Source organism: Nyctibius grandis, chromosome 1 (genome assembly GCF_013368605.1).
Source record: "Nyctibius grandis isolate bNycGra1 chromosome 1, bNycGra1.pri, whole genome shotgun sequence".
In the NCBI taxonomy this organism is placed as follows: domain Eukaryota; kingdom Metazoa; phylum Chordata; class Aves; order Nyctibiiformes; family Nyctibiidae; genus Nyctibius; species Nyctibius grandis.
This window is the reverse complement of record NC_090658.1, coordinates 67,636,219-67,654,308: the sequence shown is the minus strand read 5'-3', so window position 1 is coordinate 67,654,308 and position 18,090 is coordinate 67,636,219. Positions and strand designations below refer to the sequence as shown.

At 38.7% G+C, this 18,090-nt stretch overlaps 1 protein-coding gene across 3 annotated transcripts in view; it reads left to right on the top strand.

Annotated features, from left to right (window-relative positions):
• ENPP1 (ectonucleotide pyrophosphatase/phosphodiesterase 1) overlaps positions 1–18,090 on the top strand; it is a 78,238-nt gene that overhangs the window by 52,189 nt on the left and 7,959 nt on the right. For all 3 annotated transcript variants that reach the window (XM_068415975.1, XM_068415967.1, XM_068415986.1), the window contains exons 10-19: positions 321–386; positions 698–770; positions 2,841–2,949; positions 4,386–4,517; positions 6,039–6,070; positions 7,213–7,340; positions 8,443–8,512; positions 11,826–11,913; positions 15,968–16,143; positions 16,661–16,712. In XM_068415975.1, the coding sequence (XP_068272076.1) occupies positions 321–386; positions 698–770; positions 2,841–2,949; positions 4,386–4,517; positions 6,039–6,070; positions 7,213–7,340; positions 8,443–8,512; positions 11,826–11,913; positions 15,968–16,143; positions 16,661–16,712 (926 nt within the window). The remainder of the gene's footprint in view (positions 1–320; positions 387–697; positions 771–2,840; positions 2,950–4,385; positions 4,518–6,038; positions 6,071–7,212; positions 7,341–8,442; positions 8,513–11,825; positions 11,914–15,967; positions 16,144–16,660; positions 16,713–18,090) is intronic.

The window sequence follows — 18,090 nt, the reverse complement described above, 5'->3', positions numbered from 1 at the left end:
AATGAAAACCTGCACATGATTTTGCACCTTGAAGCCAATTTTTTCTTTGTATAATTAAACACAAACAATACTGGGAGCTTTATCCTATCACATTGCAATCAATGGGGACAATATTCAAGGAAGCTTTAGATAGGCCATTAACTCCTGTAGAGTCACAGGCAATTAACATAAGTAAACTTGCATCCTGTTAAATAGCCATTAATGGCATCCAGTTGAACTCTGTTTTCTCTGCTAAAGTACATTGATTCTGTGATGTGCAACTAAAATTTTTTAGCTCTTGGAAATATATGGTTGGTTGATCTTGTATTGTTCTGATACAGCTCGATCCCCTTTGAAGAAAGGGTGGTAACTGTTCTTCGCTGGCTGCAGTTACCTGAAGATGAACGGTAGGTGTACAATTGCAAGTATAAGTTCCTGTTCGAGTGGTATTGTAATGAAGCAATTTGTAAATATGATTTCTGGTTTAAAAAATATCTTGTGCTTTATTCTAACAATGTTAAAATATTATTTAATGCAAGCCTGTTTCTATGGCTGAAACCTTTTTTTAAGTTACATTTCTGTTATTTCCCTTTAATGTATCCTTCCTCTGAATGACAGTGTTGTTTTCAATATTTGATAACCATTGTTGAAATATAATCTCTTCAAACTGTCTCAACATGTATGTAAAATATTACATTTTTGGTACTGTTTGATATAGACCACACTTTTACACTCTGTATTTAGAAGAACCAGATTCCTCAGGCCATAAGTTTGGACCAGTAAGCAGCGGAGTGAGTAGTTTTGTAGTTTCTTAATTTTTTTCTTTTTTTTTTTTTTAATTTGAAGCTTTGCTCTGACTCTGTAATAAACTTCCATAATACATATTAGATTAACCAAGACCATGTTCAGTATGCTTATTAGGAAAAAAAATTATGAATAAACAGCCCATCCATAATTAACATTGATACAAAGCATGTAATAAACAGCCTATTTAGTAAGTCTAATTTTTATTTTCTTTATTTCAATAACTTTTAAATTGCCAAAGCACGTTTGGATGTGTCGTGTATGTTATTTTATCTGCTCCTACTAATTCTTTATGTTGATTTTAGGGGGTGGGGAGGAAGGGGACAGAAAACTTACATACTTTCAATTTAGCAAGAACTGAGATTTTTATTGTAATGGACCAAGTTTTGGTAGTTAAGTATTCATGTTATAACTGTCGTTCATTTCCCCCAGTCTCTGTGCAAAGGTTAGATGTATATTGATCTTATGTCACTGCAGTTAGATTTTATGCCTTCTTGGAAAGAGGGTGATAAAAGGGACGTTCACCCCATCAGTCTGTGGTGTACCTATTGTATAAATAGTCTTCAGGACTGCTACTGTTCTCTAAAGTACTAAATAGCTTTACATTTTAACAAACAAAAGTGAAAAATCCAAAGGAAAAAGTTCTTGGAAATTCAGGAACATTGTAAAAATTGTCCATCTTGAATGGTCAGGAAGTTTGGGCAGCTTAACTGGGCATTTAACCTCAGTGGTGACAACAGTGGAAAGCTCTTGCCAATTTCTCTTGAGGTGTGAGCAGTTACTGTTCCTGTAAGGAACTGTAAGATGATTGATTGTAAGTGCCCAGTGAAGCAGCAGAAAACTAACTGGAACTGCAGGACAGGGAACGTGTTTAAACTGGTTATCCTTTTCTTTGGTTTGTAAGTGGATCTAAAGTTCTGAATGTCAGGAATGCTCTGGAGAGAAAGACCCTGAGGGTTTGTACAAAGTCTCCCCAGGAGCATCTCATCTTTGTTCACACCGAGCAAGACATCTTATGCAAGTGGTTCAATGAGGTAACAGAATGACTTAATTTAAAAATACTTTTGTCTATTTAGCAAGTATTCAAAAGTAGCCCCAGTGGTTGCACCTACACAAGTGAGCTTGAACACCAGACGCCTGATCAAGAACAGTGCTAGACTGGTAGCTTGTTCTTTGGCTTTTTCAGTCCCTTTAAACTAGTTTGTTCTGACACTAATATCCAGTCACAATTTCAAGTACAGGTTGCTTCAGGGTCTCTCCCAACACGGATTTTGAGGAAGAGTCCGGCAGCCTTGGCTTCCTCTATTCTCTTCAGCCCTCTGGTATTCTGCCATCAGCATCTGCACCATTAGGCATTCCCTGTTGTCCTCGGTTGTGCCCCTGCTAATGCAATAAACATCCTCAATTTCATACTTTAAAACCACCCTCACTGGCTATAATCTGGGTGGGTTGTTTTTTGTTGTTGTTGTTTGTTAGTTTGTTTAAAACATCTTCAACTGAAATAACACATAAAAATGTGAAGCTCTGTCTTAGTATGGTGTGAGGCCCAGAAAAAATAGAGGCCAAGAGCTGTATAGTGTAGATATAGCCAGCCTTCTTTAGATGGGGGTAGCCCTGAGCAGTGCAGGTGCTAGGCAGTCTGCAGGTTCCCATTTTTATTTAGCAATGTTAGGTGTACCTGTTGAGTCCTTTCTCAGTAGATATAAAGACTACGCATCTAAAGGGTGTACAACTGAGAGAAGTAGGAACAGGCAAAAAACAGGTTTGATGGGGTATTGAGAATGCTGTAACTCTCCCGTCCTCACAGTTCCTCCTGTTAGTGTGTGCTGTATGTGCTCCCTGTCATGAGTTCAGGGGTTACTGCACAGTTTTAGGTCCTGTGTCCTTCATTTTTGTCTGGACTGCATGTAGCCTTGAATGGTCTATAAGAAGAGCTCCTTATTTTTTATTAGCATACACTGTTACATTTTAAATTTATTCACTCTCCCTAGAAATAACTTCTATTTTTTAATTGAAGTGATTAACACTTACTTTACGTTCCTGTTTTTGTCCTGCAGGTCATTATGGCATTACAGAGAGTGGACAACATAGTAGGGATGCTGATGGATGGCCTCAAGCAAATGAACTTGCATAAATGCCTTAACATTATTTTTATATCAGATCATGGTAAATCCGATTTTATAAAATATAACAGAATTTTGAAGAGCTGTTTTTATAAAGTAATATTCTGAGTTTATCCTGAGTTTATCCTTACATATTTCTTGCAAGGTTTACAAAGTAGTTAATACCTAGAAATTACATTTTCTATTATCAAGATGGTGTAAGAGACAATCAGTGTAGGTGAAAATCAGACTATTTTATGGGGGGGAAGAAGTGGAGAACATAGGGAGGGTTTAAATAATTTTCATATTTCATTCCTAATTCCTCTTGTGATAATTACCAGCTGATAAAAGAAATAGAATAAAAATGTGAATTGTAAAAAAAATAGATTCATTTTATTCTGTCTTTTAGCTACACTATGCAGCAATAGTTTGTGAATTGCTGAAGAAGTGAAAATACAAGCCATATCCTTCTGTCAGTTATCACAGAATCACAGAATGTTAGGGATTGGAAGGGACCTCAAAAGATCATCTAGTCCAATCCCCCTGCCGGAGCAGGATTACCTAGACCATATCACACAGGAACGCGTCCAGGCGGGTTTTGAATGTCTCCAGAGAAGGAGACTCCACAACCTCTCTGGGCAGCCTGTTCCAGTGCTCGGTCACCCTCACTGTAAAGAAGTTTTTCCTCATGTTTATGCGGAACCTCCTGTGTTCCAGCTTGCACCTATAACACCTATAACACCATCAGTTCCCTTATCCATTATTAGAGGGCTGTGAACATGAAACTTTGATTTATTTCTGTAATAGCTTTTTCTATATTTCTGTAATTATTTCTATAATAAGTTATGTATTGTACCAGTAACTTTTTTCTGCTTCTCTTCCTGACCAACAAAATAAGCCCATTTCCATGCAGCACAAAATTGACTTGCAGAACTCATTGTCACTGGGAATGATCCAAGCCAAATAACTATACAGGTTTAAAAAACATTTACAAAATTAATGGAGGATTAACCTGTCAAGAATTATTAAAAGTAAGAGTTCAAATGCAATATGCAACTCAAAGTCCCTTTGACTTCTGGAAACTGATAAGGAACACTGGGAGGCAGATCAGTCCATAATTGCTGTGCTTATTGGGTATTTCTCTAGGCATGTTATTGAACAGTGTTAGGTAGGATATTGGGCTAAATGAATATTTGGTCTGGCCATTACTACTGTTCTTAGGCTTGTAAGATTCCTTTCAGAGAAGGAACTTTGTCTATTTATTCAATGGGAGTGTCTTTCTTGGCTGAAGAAATGGCTAATTGTGTGTATCTATTAATATTTTGTTTTCTTCCATACATTATTGTTGTGGTCTCCTTGGATCCGATGTCTTAGGGTTGCTGATAAAAAGACCTGAGAAATTACATTTCTGACTTCTACAATTTAAGTTACACATCTCCTCAGCAAGGCTACTCTACATTGATATTCCCATTTTTAAATAAAATTTACTTACTTTTGCAGGGATGGAAGCAGGGAGCTGCAGAAAAACAGCATATCTGAACAGCTATCTGGACGATGTTCAAGATTTCATAGTAGTACCTGGTTCTGCAGCTCGCCTAAGACCTAATAATGTTCCAGATGAGTATTTCTCTTGTATGTAACTGGTAAACTAATTTTTGTTACTTGGTTATATGCTTTTGTGCTTTATGAATACAAACTTAGGATCCATGTATTCCACTGATAAACCTGAGTGAAGGTCAACTAGGGACAACTTGGATAATGATGAAGAGAAAATAGAGTAGTGCACTTGTGTTTTTAAAGACCATTTGACTTTGTAGGTCTGAAAGTGTGTTTGAATCTTACAGACTGCTTTTATGGGCTGCCTCAGAGTGACCCAGCTGCAAATGCTTTTGCCTTGTGAATGGCATTTCTTTGAATCGGATCTTTGGTGCTCAAGACAGCCCAGAAATCCCCGCCTAATGTCTCACCTTATTTGCTGATTTACCAGCTTATGTATGAATTTGCTATATTTCTGTCTTAAAGGAATGTGAGGTTGTTACTATCTCCTACATATTATTTTATGAATATTATAATATATTTCCTAGTTATTAAAAAATGGCCTAATGGCCTGACAGCAGTTGAGTAAATCGCAAATAAACCTGAGTAAAAATCAATGAATGCTTACAAATTTTAAACTCTAATTATGCAGTCTTATTTTTGCCTGCATTTAATGCCTGCAGTTCTTGGTACTTTTTAATGTTGAATGCAGGCATTTCCTTCATGTTTCACAGGGGTTTTTATGTCTAGATTATTGTTCTTCATGCCCTTTAAAACTTGTAGGCCTCAACTCCAGTGACTTTTAAGTCCTGTTTACTTCACTGCTTGATGCTATTCTAAACTATTTTAAGTGTTTCCTTGGAGAATGTGGGAGTCAAATGCAATTCCAGGTTCTCTGGAATCAAGTTCAGGAAGAAGAGAAGCAGAATATCTCCTGTTTTTGACATGTGCACTGTTTTTATGAAGTAGCATAGCTGTCTTTGTAGTGCTGCATGTATCTATGCAGGAATTATTAATGGTTCCCTTGCACGTGTAATCCTTTATGTACTTTAGTCAATCATTGGATATCAGACTCAGGACAGAGTAACTGTGTGAAATGCAATGGGCCTGTGTTATACAAAATGTCAAACTAAATGATGTAGTGGTCCCTTTTGGCTTGAGTCTAAGCATCTGAATCTTAGCCAGCTTGCACTTGGCTATCTTTCTAAGGATGCTTGCCAAATAAAACTGCTGTCCTGATAGTTATATTTGTTTCTTTTTCCTTAGAAGTTTATTAGCGAGCAGGAAAAATCCAGCTTGAGTAGCACAGCATTTAGTTGCCTCTTTTGTGGAAACTTCTTGGATTATTTTCTAACTGTGGCTAATATAGTGTAGAATTTTAAAGCTGTAAATAAGTAAGCAAGGGGAGGGGAAACTGAACTAAAATTTCATAAAAGCAATAGTTTGACAGTTTAGTGATTGTTTTGCTCCATATGGTTTTCATTCTGGAAAAAATGATTTCTTACGTTGAGAAATGTTTTGAAACTAAGCTAAATCGTATTACGTGATGGAAACGCTTTCATTTTACATCTGATTTTTTTAACTTAGGTGACTAATTCTTACATATGATTCTTCCAGTTAATTATGAAGGCATTGTCAGAAACCTCACAGTAAGTGTTGTCTTATCTGTTCTTCTAGCTTAATTTCCACTGACATTTACAGGTATTTTGTAGCATCAGCTGTTTGCTGGGCTACTTACATAGCAGATGGACTTTGAATCAGTGACTTTCCATATGCTATACAGTTAACAAAAACAACAACAAAAGTAGTTCCACGTGGGGGAAGGGAAGGTCAAAGCTGAGTAAGATGTCATGGCTATCTGCATTTGTGCATTAACTAAGGTTTTGTGTTCATTTCTTTTCACTAACTCTTATCTAGCACTGTATCATGTTGCTCTTCAAACTGGAGAACTTGTGTATCTGGACCGTGCTGGCTGAGGGCCAAGTCAATGAAAAGCTCAGCTCCATTTCCTGGACAAGCATAAGATTTTCTTGGTCACACCTTTTTGATAAACAGCTTTGAAAGAGGATATTGATTTTTTTTTTTTGTCAGTTCTAGCTTAAAGAATTTTGCTTTTTTACTCTATACCTGGCTTCTGTTCTCATCCCTGCACCACAATCTGCTTGCCTCTCAGTTGTGCAGACACTGCTGTCAGTGGGAACTATGCTGTTTGTATAGATGACTTCACTATTCAAAATTCCAATATTACAGTAGAGGGTGGTTTTTTTTTCTTTGGCTAGTTTTTGGTTTTTAGGGTTATTTTTAAATCATGGATCTTAGTTGGTGGAAAAATCTATTTGTCTGTGAGTGACCAATCTAAAAACCCTTTGAATGTCTGTTACTTTCTGTATTAGACAGCTGCAGAATCATTGCACTGGATAGTCTCCTACCACTTGTGAAAGTATCATGATGTTCATGTCTTGGTGTAATTCTTTATTAATTCTAAGCAGTACCGTTTGGTTTTGTACAATGGTAGGCTGTAAGAAAAAAAAAAGTGAGTTATGTCCGTAATCCAATATAAATGTTCTTCCAATAACTATTGAATGCAAAACCAGCCAGTATTTGATATTTAAATAATTATTATTATTTTTTATGTCCCAGACCACGTGACTCCACACCTGATGGAGTCTGATTGTCCTTATTGGAAGTTATTGCAGACCCTTTGCAATTGAAGCCCTTTATAAGAACTGTGCATGACATAAGCAAAATTTCGGTGAAATGTACATTTTCTATTTTGATTTAAACATTTCAGTGCATAGAACCAAATCAGCCTTTCAAAGCTTACATGAAACAGCTGCTACCCAAGCGTTTTCATTATTCCTATAATGACCGGATTGAACCATTGCACTTCTATTTAGACTCCCAATGGCAACTTGCTAGGTAAGTTACAGTTTACAGTACTTGATTATACAGCAACTGATTTCTTGTTTTCTCATAGCTTTTCTCTTCCAGGTGATTGGAGTTCAATGATAGCTATTGGAGCATGGTATTCTTCTTTGTCATAGCAAAGGAACGTTGCAAAGAAACAATGCATGCTTTTCTCCACAGTTTTTGCTGGCCTGAGGAGGTTTAATTCTAAACTGGCAGCTATAGATATGCTCCCTGCTGAGTATGCAGGTATTGGCAGGCTTTGTGACACAAATGTTGGAAACTAAGGTCCCCTTTGTCAGATACTTGAGCACATCTTGCCATACTTTAGGAATTTCCAAAGTGAGTCATGAAAGCTAAGAATGTGCATAACTACTTCGTTCAATCAGTCTTGTGAGCTATCTACTGGCATACATAGAACTTGCTGAGCCCACTATTGTTAATTACCTTACATGTTCTGACCAATTGATTTACAACTCCCAGAATAATGGCATCTGCTATAATAATATAATTTTGAACACCTCCGTGATACGCCAGGGCTTTCATCGTGAAAGAGTTTTTCAGTCCATGTATTTGGTAAGTCCTTTTGTATAACACCGTAAACATTAGCAAGTCATGCAAATCAAGTTTTGGCTACTAGAACTGTATGTGTTTCAATAATATGTATGGACCTGGCATATGTTGGAGATTTTGTTTTTATTAGACTGTAAGATGCCCAGCTGAATGCTCTAAATTACATTAGAGTTTTTATTAAAAAACAAACAAAAAATCTTAAGAATCTATTTACATAAAGTACTGTAGAGTTCTGTTACTGAAATGACAGTGAAGTGAAAATCTGTTATCCTGAGAACAAATATTTTGTTCATATGTCATCTCATATTTGATTTCAAATGACTCTGGACACCTAAGAATTCCAAAGGGATAACATTTGCAGAAAAAAAAAAATCATTCCGATTTTAAGGGCATTCTTTTCCAGAGCTTGAAGACTTCCTCTTCCCTATGGACAAGCCTCTAAGAATCTTTAAGTAGACAAGTAAACAATGCGTGACTGAATGTATTTTATACTGTTGTGATTTGTAAAGTTTGAGTTATATAAACTGTGAATTTTTAATAGGAAACCGCTTGAGATTAAAAGCTGCACTGGTGGATTCCATGGCTCAGACAATCGCTTCCCCAGTATGCAGGTGAGACTTAAACATATGCTGTCTCTTATTTTTAGCTCCTTCTATTTCTCAGTGTTGTGTTTGCTGGGTGTTGAGATTTTTTTTTAAGATCTGTGACACTATTTCATCTGCAACTAAAAAATTAAGCATTTATAGGACTGCTATTGTGACGTGCTGGGTAGCCACACAGGGTGGGATTCCATTGTCTTAAGAGTTGGGCAAAACCCCAACAGGACTTACCCCAGAGATTTCCCTGTGCTGGTAAGAGTATAAAGTTGTGCCAAATTGGTTTGTTGTAACATTAAAAGCAGGAAAAGAAAAAACTTATCTCATTAAATCCTCAAATACAGTAATTGTAGATCTTAAGAGAATTCAGGTTGAAAGGGACCTCAGGAGGTCTCTAGTCCCACCTTCATCTCGGAACAGTCAGCTGTGAGATCAGACCAGATTACTCAGGGCTTTATGCAGTCATGTCTTTGAAACTGCCAAGGGCAGAGGCTCCACAGCTTCTAGCCAACCCATTCTGCTGCCTGACTGTCCTCCTGGTGTAAATGTGTTTAGTTATAGAGAGCCAGAACCTTTCTTGTTTCAATTTATGCCTGTTGTCTCTCTGCCTCCTACTGTGTAGCACTGAAGAGCATGGTTCTGTCTCCTTGATGACCTCATTGTAGGTACTGGGGGACTGCTATTAGGTCCACCTGAAGCAGTCTCTTCTCCATGCTGAACAAGCCCTGTTCCTCTTTACAGGGCAAGAGCTTCAGCCCTCAACCACCTTGGGGGCCCTCCACTGAATTTGCAATGATTGTTTATTGATGTCATTCTTATGTTGGAGGTGCAGTACCCGGATGTGGCCTAAATAAATGCTGAGTAGAGAGGGATAATCCCTTCCTCAACCTGCTGGCTGAGCTTCTGTTTATACAGCATGGGATGCTGTTGGCTGCCTCTGCCAGGGTGTGCTGCTGGCTCATGTTTGGCTTGCTGTCCAATGTGTCACCCAGGCCCTTGCAAGCAAAGTTGTTCTCTAACCAGCCAGTCCCCTGGTCTGTAAGGCTAGTCCATTCTTTGTTTTCTTGGTTGCCTAAGAACAGAAGTAACAGGCTTAAACTGCAATAAAGAAGAGTTGATTTGGTTATTAGAAAACTTTTTTTTTTTTAAACCATTAATCAGTACGACAGTTTGCCCTGGAAGTCTGTGGAGCTTCCACCACAGGAATTACCTAACAATTGGTCAGACAAGCATCTTTCAGTAATAACATAATTACTTTTGATTCTGTCTTGCAAAAGTTGACTAAATGATCTCCCAACTCTGTAATTCTACTGTGTTATGATAGATTATGTATCACTGTTTTGAGGTAGTCTGTTCAGGAGAGAGCATGTCAGTCCTTTTTAAAATAAGGAGAGTCCCAAAATTCTTCTGTTTAATGAGAAATGGGAAGGGATCATAGGGAAACATGAAATCAGATCCTTAGTCAGCTCCATCTAATTTGAGGAAGTCAACCTATCCTCTCTTTAGTTTCTGATATCAATAAAATGAAAGGCAATACTCTTCATTTCAAAAAGCTATTTTCAGGATAAAAATCCACTAACAGTTGTGAGGTAATTGGTACTATAACAGTGAATATATGTAAACACATCTATAAAGAGAACCTTGTATTCAAAAAATTATTGAAAGCAAGTTTTATGGAAAGACCTACGTAGTCCATGTAAAGCACAGATTTCTCTTAAAAGCCTTATTTTTCATGTCTTGTAGAATTATGTAGTGTTGGCATCAAACTGTTTTTTTAAAAACCATTAGCCAAAACCTGTATAAGTTTACTCTTCCAGGCCTACTATTATTCCCTGATTTGAAAACAGAAAACCTCTTGATAGGGTACCTAGTAATGGGTTACAGCCAGCAAGGCCGCGTGATGCCAAATGCCAGCTTAGTATATTCTCTCTGTGCTACAGTTTGACTGTGTAAACTTTTTTCAGTAGGTTGACTCTCTTCAAACTTTTTTCCAGACTTGTGATTGTCATTTCATGGCATCCCTAATTGGTCTTGAAACAGATATAATTTATCCTTTTGTGGCTAGCATTACAGCAGCATAAATTTCATACTCTGTAATTACCTAGCTCAACAGAAAGGAGGCAGCATGTTCCTGCCTCATCTGGTTCACACACAAAATCACACAGAATCAACCAGGTTGGAAGAGACCTCAGGGATCATCGAGTCCAACCATTGCCCTGACACCACCCTGTTCAACTAGACCATGGCACTAAGTGCCATGTCCAGTCTTTTCTTAAACATATCCAGAGAAGGTGACTCCAGACTTGTTGAGTGAATTATTAGCCTACAGATTTTAGTATCAACAGTTGCAGAATGACAGCCTACGTTGTGCTTTAATCTCAAAAAAATAAGTTAGAGTTGAGTTCTTAGCCTCTTTTTGCCACACAGCTGTGAAATCTAAGACAATTGCATTGCTTTGAGATCTTACCCAGGAAGGCGCTATAGAGTGCAAAGCATCCATCACTCATTCAGTATCTTGATACCACAGATGAGAGCAATCTGTTTCACTTAATCAAAAATAAGCTGAATATCTCAGGATAAGTTTTAAAACAATCTTTTTGGTAGCAGTTGAGTTTAAGCACTTGCTGCCCTCACCTCCTTGTTCTTATTCCTGCAGCAAACTCCACTGTATGCTAGCGTAAGCTTTGCGTGGCTGCAGCGTTAAGTAGGTCGAGGAACTGAATCAGAAGAAAAAGAGCCAGCAGGAAAAGACGTTTTTGAGCTGGCTACATTCCTGGATCAGGTTCACTGTATGGCTACACAATAGCTTGTGCCAGTACAGCTCAGGAAGTGGTGCAAGAAGAAGAAGAAAGAACAGCTGCAAACCAGGCGTAGAAGCCTAGGATTTTGCTGTTGCTTAAACCATTAAAAACATTACTACCAACAGATGTTTTTATAGCCTTAAGTTAAAAACTTCCAAATTGTTTACAGGGCATGAAATGTGATGGTTATTTTGGCTCAACATTTCCATTAAATCTCTTAAAGCACTTAAGAAAATGAATTTAACTTCTTCAAAAGCAGAGAAGAGCAAGGGACTTCATAAATGGCTGAAGGCAACTTTTTAATGCCAACGAGACAGAATCGTGTTTCCTAATACTCTTTTACTACTTGTTAAAATTTTTCTTATACATTTACTTTTTTTAAAGAAAAAAGATGATTTTGACTTGATCCATACTGTGTTGGTAAAGTAAAGATTAAGTTCATAGAAGAAAATGCCCTCTGAGGATGAAGATATTTTCCATTTTGACTTGTCTTAGAGTTTCACTTTACTTTTCTCTGTAAATCCTAGGCTATCTTTATTGGGTTTGGACCAGGATTCAAGTTTCATACTCAAGTTGATCCATTTGAAAACATTGAAGTATATAATTTAATGTGTGGTAAGTATAATTGATGGGGGTCATCTTTGTTCAGTAAAATATAATATCTTTTGGGCATTGTAAATCTTACAATAACAGATTTTTAAGTGTCCTTAAAAATTTGTCCTTAAGACTTGCTGCTGATTTTCATGAATAAAAAGCTGTTTGCTTGGTTTTTGCTGAGAAAGGTCTAGCTTCTAAATGACTCACGGCTGTTTAGGATCTACTGATCAGGCCACCTTGTGTCTCTCCTTTCCACTGCTCACCGTGTGTGTTCCTCTGGCTGCTCCAGAGCTGGCACTTTGACTCACCACTACTCAAACTGACTACTTCACAATCTCTCTACCATCAAGAAGGGATATTTCTCTCTCATATCTAACTAGAGGCTTTATCAGATTAATCACTCAGGTGACTGTATTCAGGCAGAGCAATAAATAACAAGCATAGTAATGAGTATTGGTGCAGCTGCCAAGCAGCTCATTTCCAGAAACCCTGAGTCAGTCACCTTCTCTGCTTTTTATGCACTTGAACAATTCCTTGTATTTTGTTGTGTATTTTCTTATTTGTTGTTTCCCTATACTATATTTTTAATTTGTTACTTGATATAAATAGGTTTTTAATTCAGCTAAAATTTAGATTTTATTATTTTTGTGTACTTGATTCATATAATAAACCTCCTCCCAAATTCATCATTGTGTATGTCACTTGTTCAATTTATGTATTGTATTTTTTAATACTAGATTTGGATATTTCCCTGTGCATTCTCATTGTTTAACGCACTAGGTGTTTCAAACATGCTTTTTTTGGTCTTTTGATGGACTGCAGCTGTCTTAAGTCTGTAGTCCCATTGCTTTGGAGTCTCACTTCAAAGCTCGTTGTCTCTGCAATAGTCAGGTTTCCTGTTTCTCACCCCTCTATGGTGTCACTCTAGAATTCATGATTGATTTCTGTTCCATGCAGTCTGCTTCTGTATCTGAGGACTGCAGACAGCCCACTCCATATACAGATATTCTTCACTTTAGTTTCTGACACCATGCAGTACACTGCACCAGAGAAGTGGTATTTCTTTCTGAAAATCAGATGCCTTGCGGCCCTTTTTCCCCCCTTTCAAACACAATGTTACTGTGACTCCTTGTTCCTTTGTCTCTTCTTCATTCCGTATTTCATAGTTTCTCTGAAAGTCTATCACTAGTTTTGCCACTTTCTGTTCATTTATTCCCCTTGAGGTCTTCACCTGTTTTCCATTACTTCCTGCTTACTTCTCACTCTTGCCGGGACCTATGTACTTGTTCTAACATCTGCATCTGTGAGAGACAAAGTATTACCAAAGGGTTTGATCCAGAAAACACTTAGCGGGAGCACTGCACATGCTTGAGATCAGTGGCACAATATTCAGGTATACCACATTTAAACCTTATGCTTAAATTCTTTGCTGCTATAGGAAACAGGCCATTGTCAGGAAGCGTGTCTCACAGCCTTGTGCGCTTTGCTGTCTTCTCATGTCATGGTTGATCTTGAACCACTTGTGCCCCCCTGATCTATTCCATGTATGTTGCATGGGAAGGGGTAGAGTCCTTACTGGCATCTCAGTGAAGCAAGTTCAGTGACAGATCAGACATTTTAAGTGCAGTCACTGAGGTCTAGATTTCCTCCATCCTGTGTAGAAAGAATTAGAAGAATAGGATGTGCAAAAGCCAGCACATTAACTTTCAGATAGAAGATGAAGTGAGGTGACTTACTCAACCTTTTCCTTGCCTGGGGCTTAGGTGCCTTCTGGACTGCAGAAAGGCATCTTCTTTCACTTGTTTGGGGGTCTAGCATTTCTCTTGGAGGTGTCTAACTGTACCTTCTTGCAAAGTGCAGCCAGAGAAGAGATACTGTCTCCAGTTTGTCCAACATCTCAGCACTTAAAGCGTGAGCACTGGATATCACAGAATCACAGAATCAGTCAGGTTGGAAGAGACCTCTGGGATCATCGAGTCCAACCGTTGCCCTGACACCACCATGTCAACTAGACCATGGCACTAAGTGCCATGTCCAGCCTTTTCTTAAACACATCCAGAGATGGTGACTCCACCACCTCCCTGGGCAGCCCGTTCCAATGTCTAATGACCCTTTCTGAGAAGAAATGCTTCCTAATGTCCAACCTGAACCTCCCCTGGCGCAGCTTGAGGCTATGTCCTCTTGTCCTATCGCTAGTTGCCTGGGAGAAGAGGCTGACTCCCACTCCACTACAATCTCCCTTCAGGTAGTTGTAGACTGCAATAAGGTCACCTCTCAGCCTCCTCTTCTCCAGGCTAAACAACCCCAGCTCCCTCAGCTGTTCCTCGTAGGTCAGACCCTCCAGACCCTTCACCAGCTTGGTCGCCCTCCTCTGAACTCGCTCCAACACCTCAACATCTTTCTTGAAGTGCGGGGCCCAGAACTGGACACAGTATTCAAGGTGTGGCCTCACCAGGGCCGAGTACAGAGGGACGATCACTTCCCTAGACCGGCTGGCTACACTATTCCTAATAGAGGCCAGGATGCCATTGGCCTTCTTGGCCACCTGGGCACACTGCTGGCTCATGTTTAGCTGGCTGTCGATCAGCACCCCCAGGTCTCTTTCCACCGGGCCGCTTTCGAACCACTCTTCCCCCAGCCTGTAGTGCTGCATGGGGTTGTTGTGGCCAAAGTGTAAGACCCGGCACTTGTTCTTGTTGAACCTCATGCCGTTGGTCTCAGCCCATCTATCTAACCTGTCCAGATCCCTCTGTAGAGCCTTCCTGCCCTCCAGCAGATCGACACTGCCACCCAGCTTGGTGTCATCTGCAAATTTACTGAGGGTGCACTCAATCCCTACGTCTAGATCATCTATAAAGATATTGAACAGCACTGGCCCCAGAACTGAGCCCTATGTACAACTAACTGTCTTGTCTGAACTGGTGAATTCCAACTCATGTTCTCCAAGGCGTTCAAATTGCCAGACTTGGGGATTTATGGGGCATTGTGAATTCCTGGATACACCACTTAAAATAATAGGAACATAACAATGTAATTTAGCTGTTGAAATGGGGACCTGAGTTCCAGGACTGGTTCTGATTTGGTTTTTCACTGCTTTGTGTGATGTATTCATTAGAGCAGAGACTGCTAGGATTAGAAAGGTTGTTTTAGTCTTCTTTCCAAAGCAAACCAGCTTCATCTGGAGGGAATGACATTAACATATCTGAGTGGCATAGTGCAGGGAGAAATGTGTTCAGTTCCCTGTGTAGAAAGGGAAGTTCAGCTCTAACTCTCGTGCTGTAGGTGAGTGATATAGACATCAAGCTTTTGGATAGAAGTATGTCTCATCACCTGCTGTGTTTTGAAAAGATCTTATTTCATAGATTTAGTATGAATTCAGAGGAGGAACAACAAATCTATGAATGCTAGCGATGATTAAGCATAAAATAAGGCTTGATCTAGTCAGTATTTTGAAGGTGTCTGAGCATTGGTGGTGGGTAGATTTTAGTTGTTTGAGTTATTTTAATGGCAGAGATTTAGGTGTTTGTGGGGTAGAGATGTCTTTGTGGTTAGATTACTTTGGTGAGAATTTGGGATCTTAACATTTTAGACCTGTGTTCCGTCTAGGCTCTTTTATGGCTTTACCCTTTAGTGATGCTAATTAACTGAAGCTTATGTATTTCATTTCCAGATAACTTTAAAAAACCCTACAAAACAAAACAAAACAAAAAAACCCAAAAGCCCCCAAACTTATTGTCCAAAGTTTCAATGTAATGTAGCCATTGGCTTCATGTGTTTGAGATTCCTATTGTGACCCCCACTGCAAGTTTGGATGCTGCAAGTTCACTTCCCCTCTGATATAAGCCTCTTGTCATTTTTTGTTTTGTCCCTCTTTACAAGCAAGCTAATACCATCCTGAGCCCTAGCTAAGAACGTGTGCTTCCTTTTAAAGGGGTTACATTGCTTTCCCTTCTGGGTGTTATGAGCAGCAAGCAGTGCAGCTTTATTGACTCACCCATACTTGTAATCACAATACAAGTAGCAGTGTATTAGTCTTTCTCATCCTGTTAATATCACTTGAATTCTTTCATAGATTTGCTTGATTTGAAACCAGCCCCAAACAACGGAACTCACGGACGCCTAAACCATCTTTTAAGGAAGCCTGTTTACACACCCCACCATCCCGAAGAAACAAGCCATCCTTCTGAATGCTCTGTGGTGGGACAAAGAGCCTTTTCAGTGAGCCCTGGCTGCTCCTGCAGGGCAGGGGTAAGTACTGAAATGGTTAAAGTTGTGGAGGTAGATGCCTGTGGTATATTCAAATATTGAAACTCTGGGTTCTCCAGTGTTTATCTTTACATGATAGTTTTGCAGTCCCCTACTTCTGGCTTCAAAATCGAATCTTGCTTGGGGTTAGTGGGGACTAGCCTGTAGTATTTTCATTTTTTGCATTTTGCTTATTCAGTCATATTCAGCTCTGAAGAGCCTGGAAGACACCACAGAAGCAAGCTTTGATGTTCTTGCTTGCTTCACAGATTTATGTTGAAATTTCCCTTCCTTGAATGTTGTGTGTTTGGGCTGTGGTTTTCAAGGCTGTAGATTTGCTTGTGGCAAAAAGAATTTGTTTCTGCAAATTCTCTGTAGCCCCTCTATAGTAGATGTCGGTGAGTTCTGTACAGGGGTGACTTGCAAGGCAGGTGTTCAGTGCTTTAAGTGTAGTACTGGCTCATAATATGCTTTGTGGAACACTTAATAGAATCTCACTGGTTTTGCTTTATAATTACAGGGCTTGCCAATGAGGGATTTTCATCAGCGTTTAAATCTCACTGACACAGAAGGTAAGAACTTTAGTTAGTAATATAAAATTATAACAAAAACGTAAGAATTATTAAAAATATAAAATGTTTGATGTGTAAACTTCTGAGCAACTCTCAAGTACAGGAGGTAAAAGTTCTTTGAAATACTGGGACTATAGTTCTGAGGGTTTTCAAATACAGTCACACTGAACAATTTGTTCTCAAATAAATATGTAGCCTTATACATGTGTCTTTATGGCACATGTATTATCTGATATTTTTTTAATTTTCTAGCACTGAAGTAATGAGCATTCCAGAATGGGAAGCAAAAGCAGTGTATCTGATAAGAAATCCCTACAAATACTGACATCGTGATGGCAGTGTACTTTTAATGAAGCATAAGGGATATTTCACATGGTCGAGTTGTTACATGTTCTTAAGCTGTTGCTTGCTTTACGTATGGTTTATTTTCATTCTTTGGACATATGCATGCCATGTTTGAGCTGCAGTTTGCAAGCCTGTAGATGTGCTCATGACTCGTAAAACAAAATAAACTACTTTGAGCATGAAGCAGGTAAGACAGTAAGTAAATCATGAAAACCATAAGTCAAAATGGAATGTAGCCCTTGGTGCTAATACCTTAAAAGATGAAATCAAGATGATTATACTGTCAGAAAGAGAAACAGGCTGATAGAGACCTTGCCTCATGTGTGTTCATGAAACCTTGTTTCTTATGCAAATAAACTGTGTATTTGACAACACCCACTGTAGCTCACTATTAAGAACTGGACTTAAATGCCAGTTACAGGCAGGATGCAGAACTTGCTGCTTATTCAGGGCTAATTTAAGGCTTCTGTTGGTTTTTGTAATTTGTCCTGGCCCAAAGAGCGGATAGAGCTTTCTTGAATCTTTTCCACTAACGACAGGGCATCTTTTAAAAATGTGTCCGAGAACTATTTAAAATAACTCTTTCAGTATTGTAACACTCATGAGAGCAACAAAATGAAATTCAGTTAGTACAATATGGTGTGCTTTCCCCTAAGCATGGAAGTGGTTTCACTGAAACAGCCTCCACTAATGTGTAGGTGGATGCCCAAGTGCCTTGCTGAATCCGGCTTGGAAGAAATATGGCAAGGCCAGGTGCACAACCTATTTTAGTTCTGTTTTGTAGAAATAGCAACCTAAGGCTCTAAACTTATATTTTTAAACAGTAGGATTTTGGCTTGGATTATCAGTGAAACCCATCTTAGCACTGGTCTTAATAACAGTAACTTCCTTAAATTGTATGAATTAAGCACTTATTAATTAGATATAATAAACATTATCAGAGATGAAAGAATTCTAGTAACCAGCGTAGATGTTCCTTAAGACTATTTAGAGTTCTATGAAGAAAATGCGAATTGTTTGCCTTTTCCCTCAT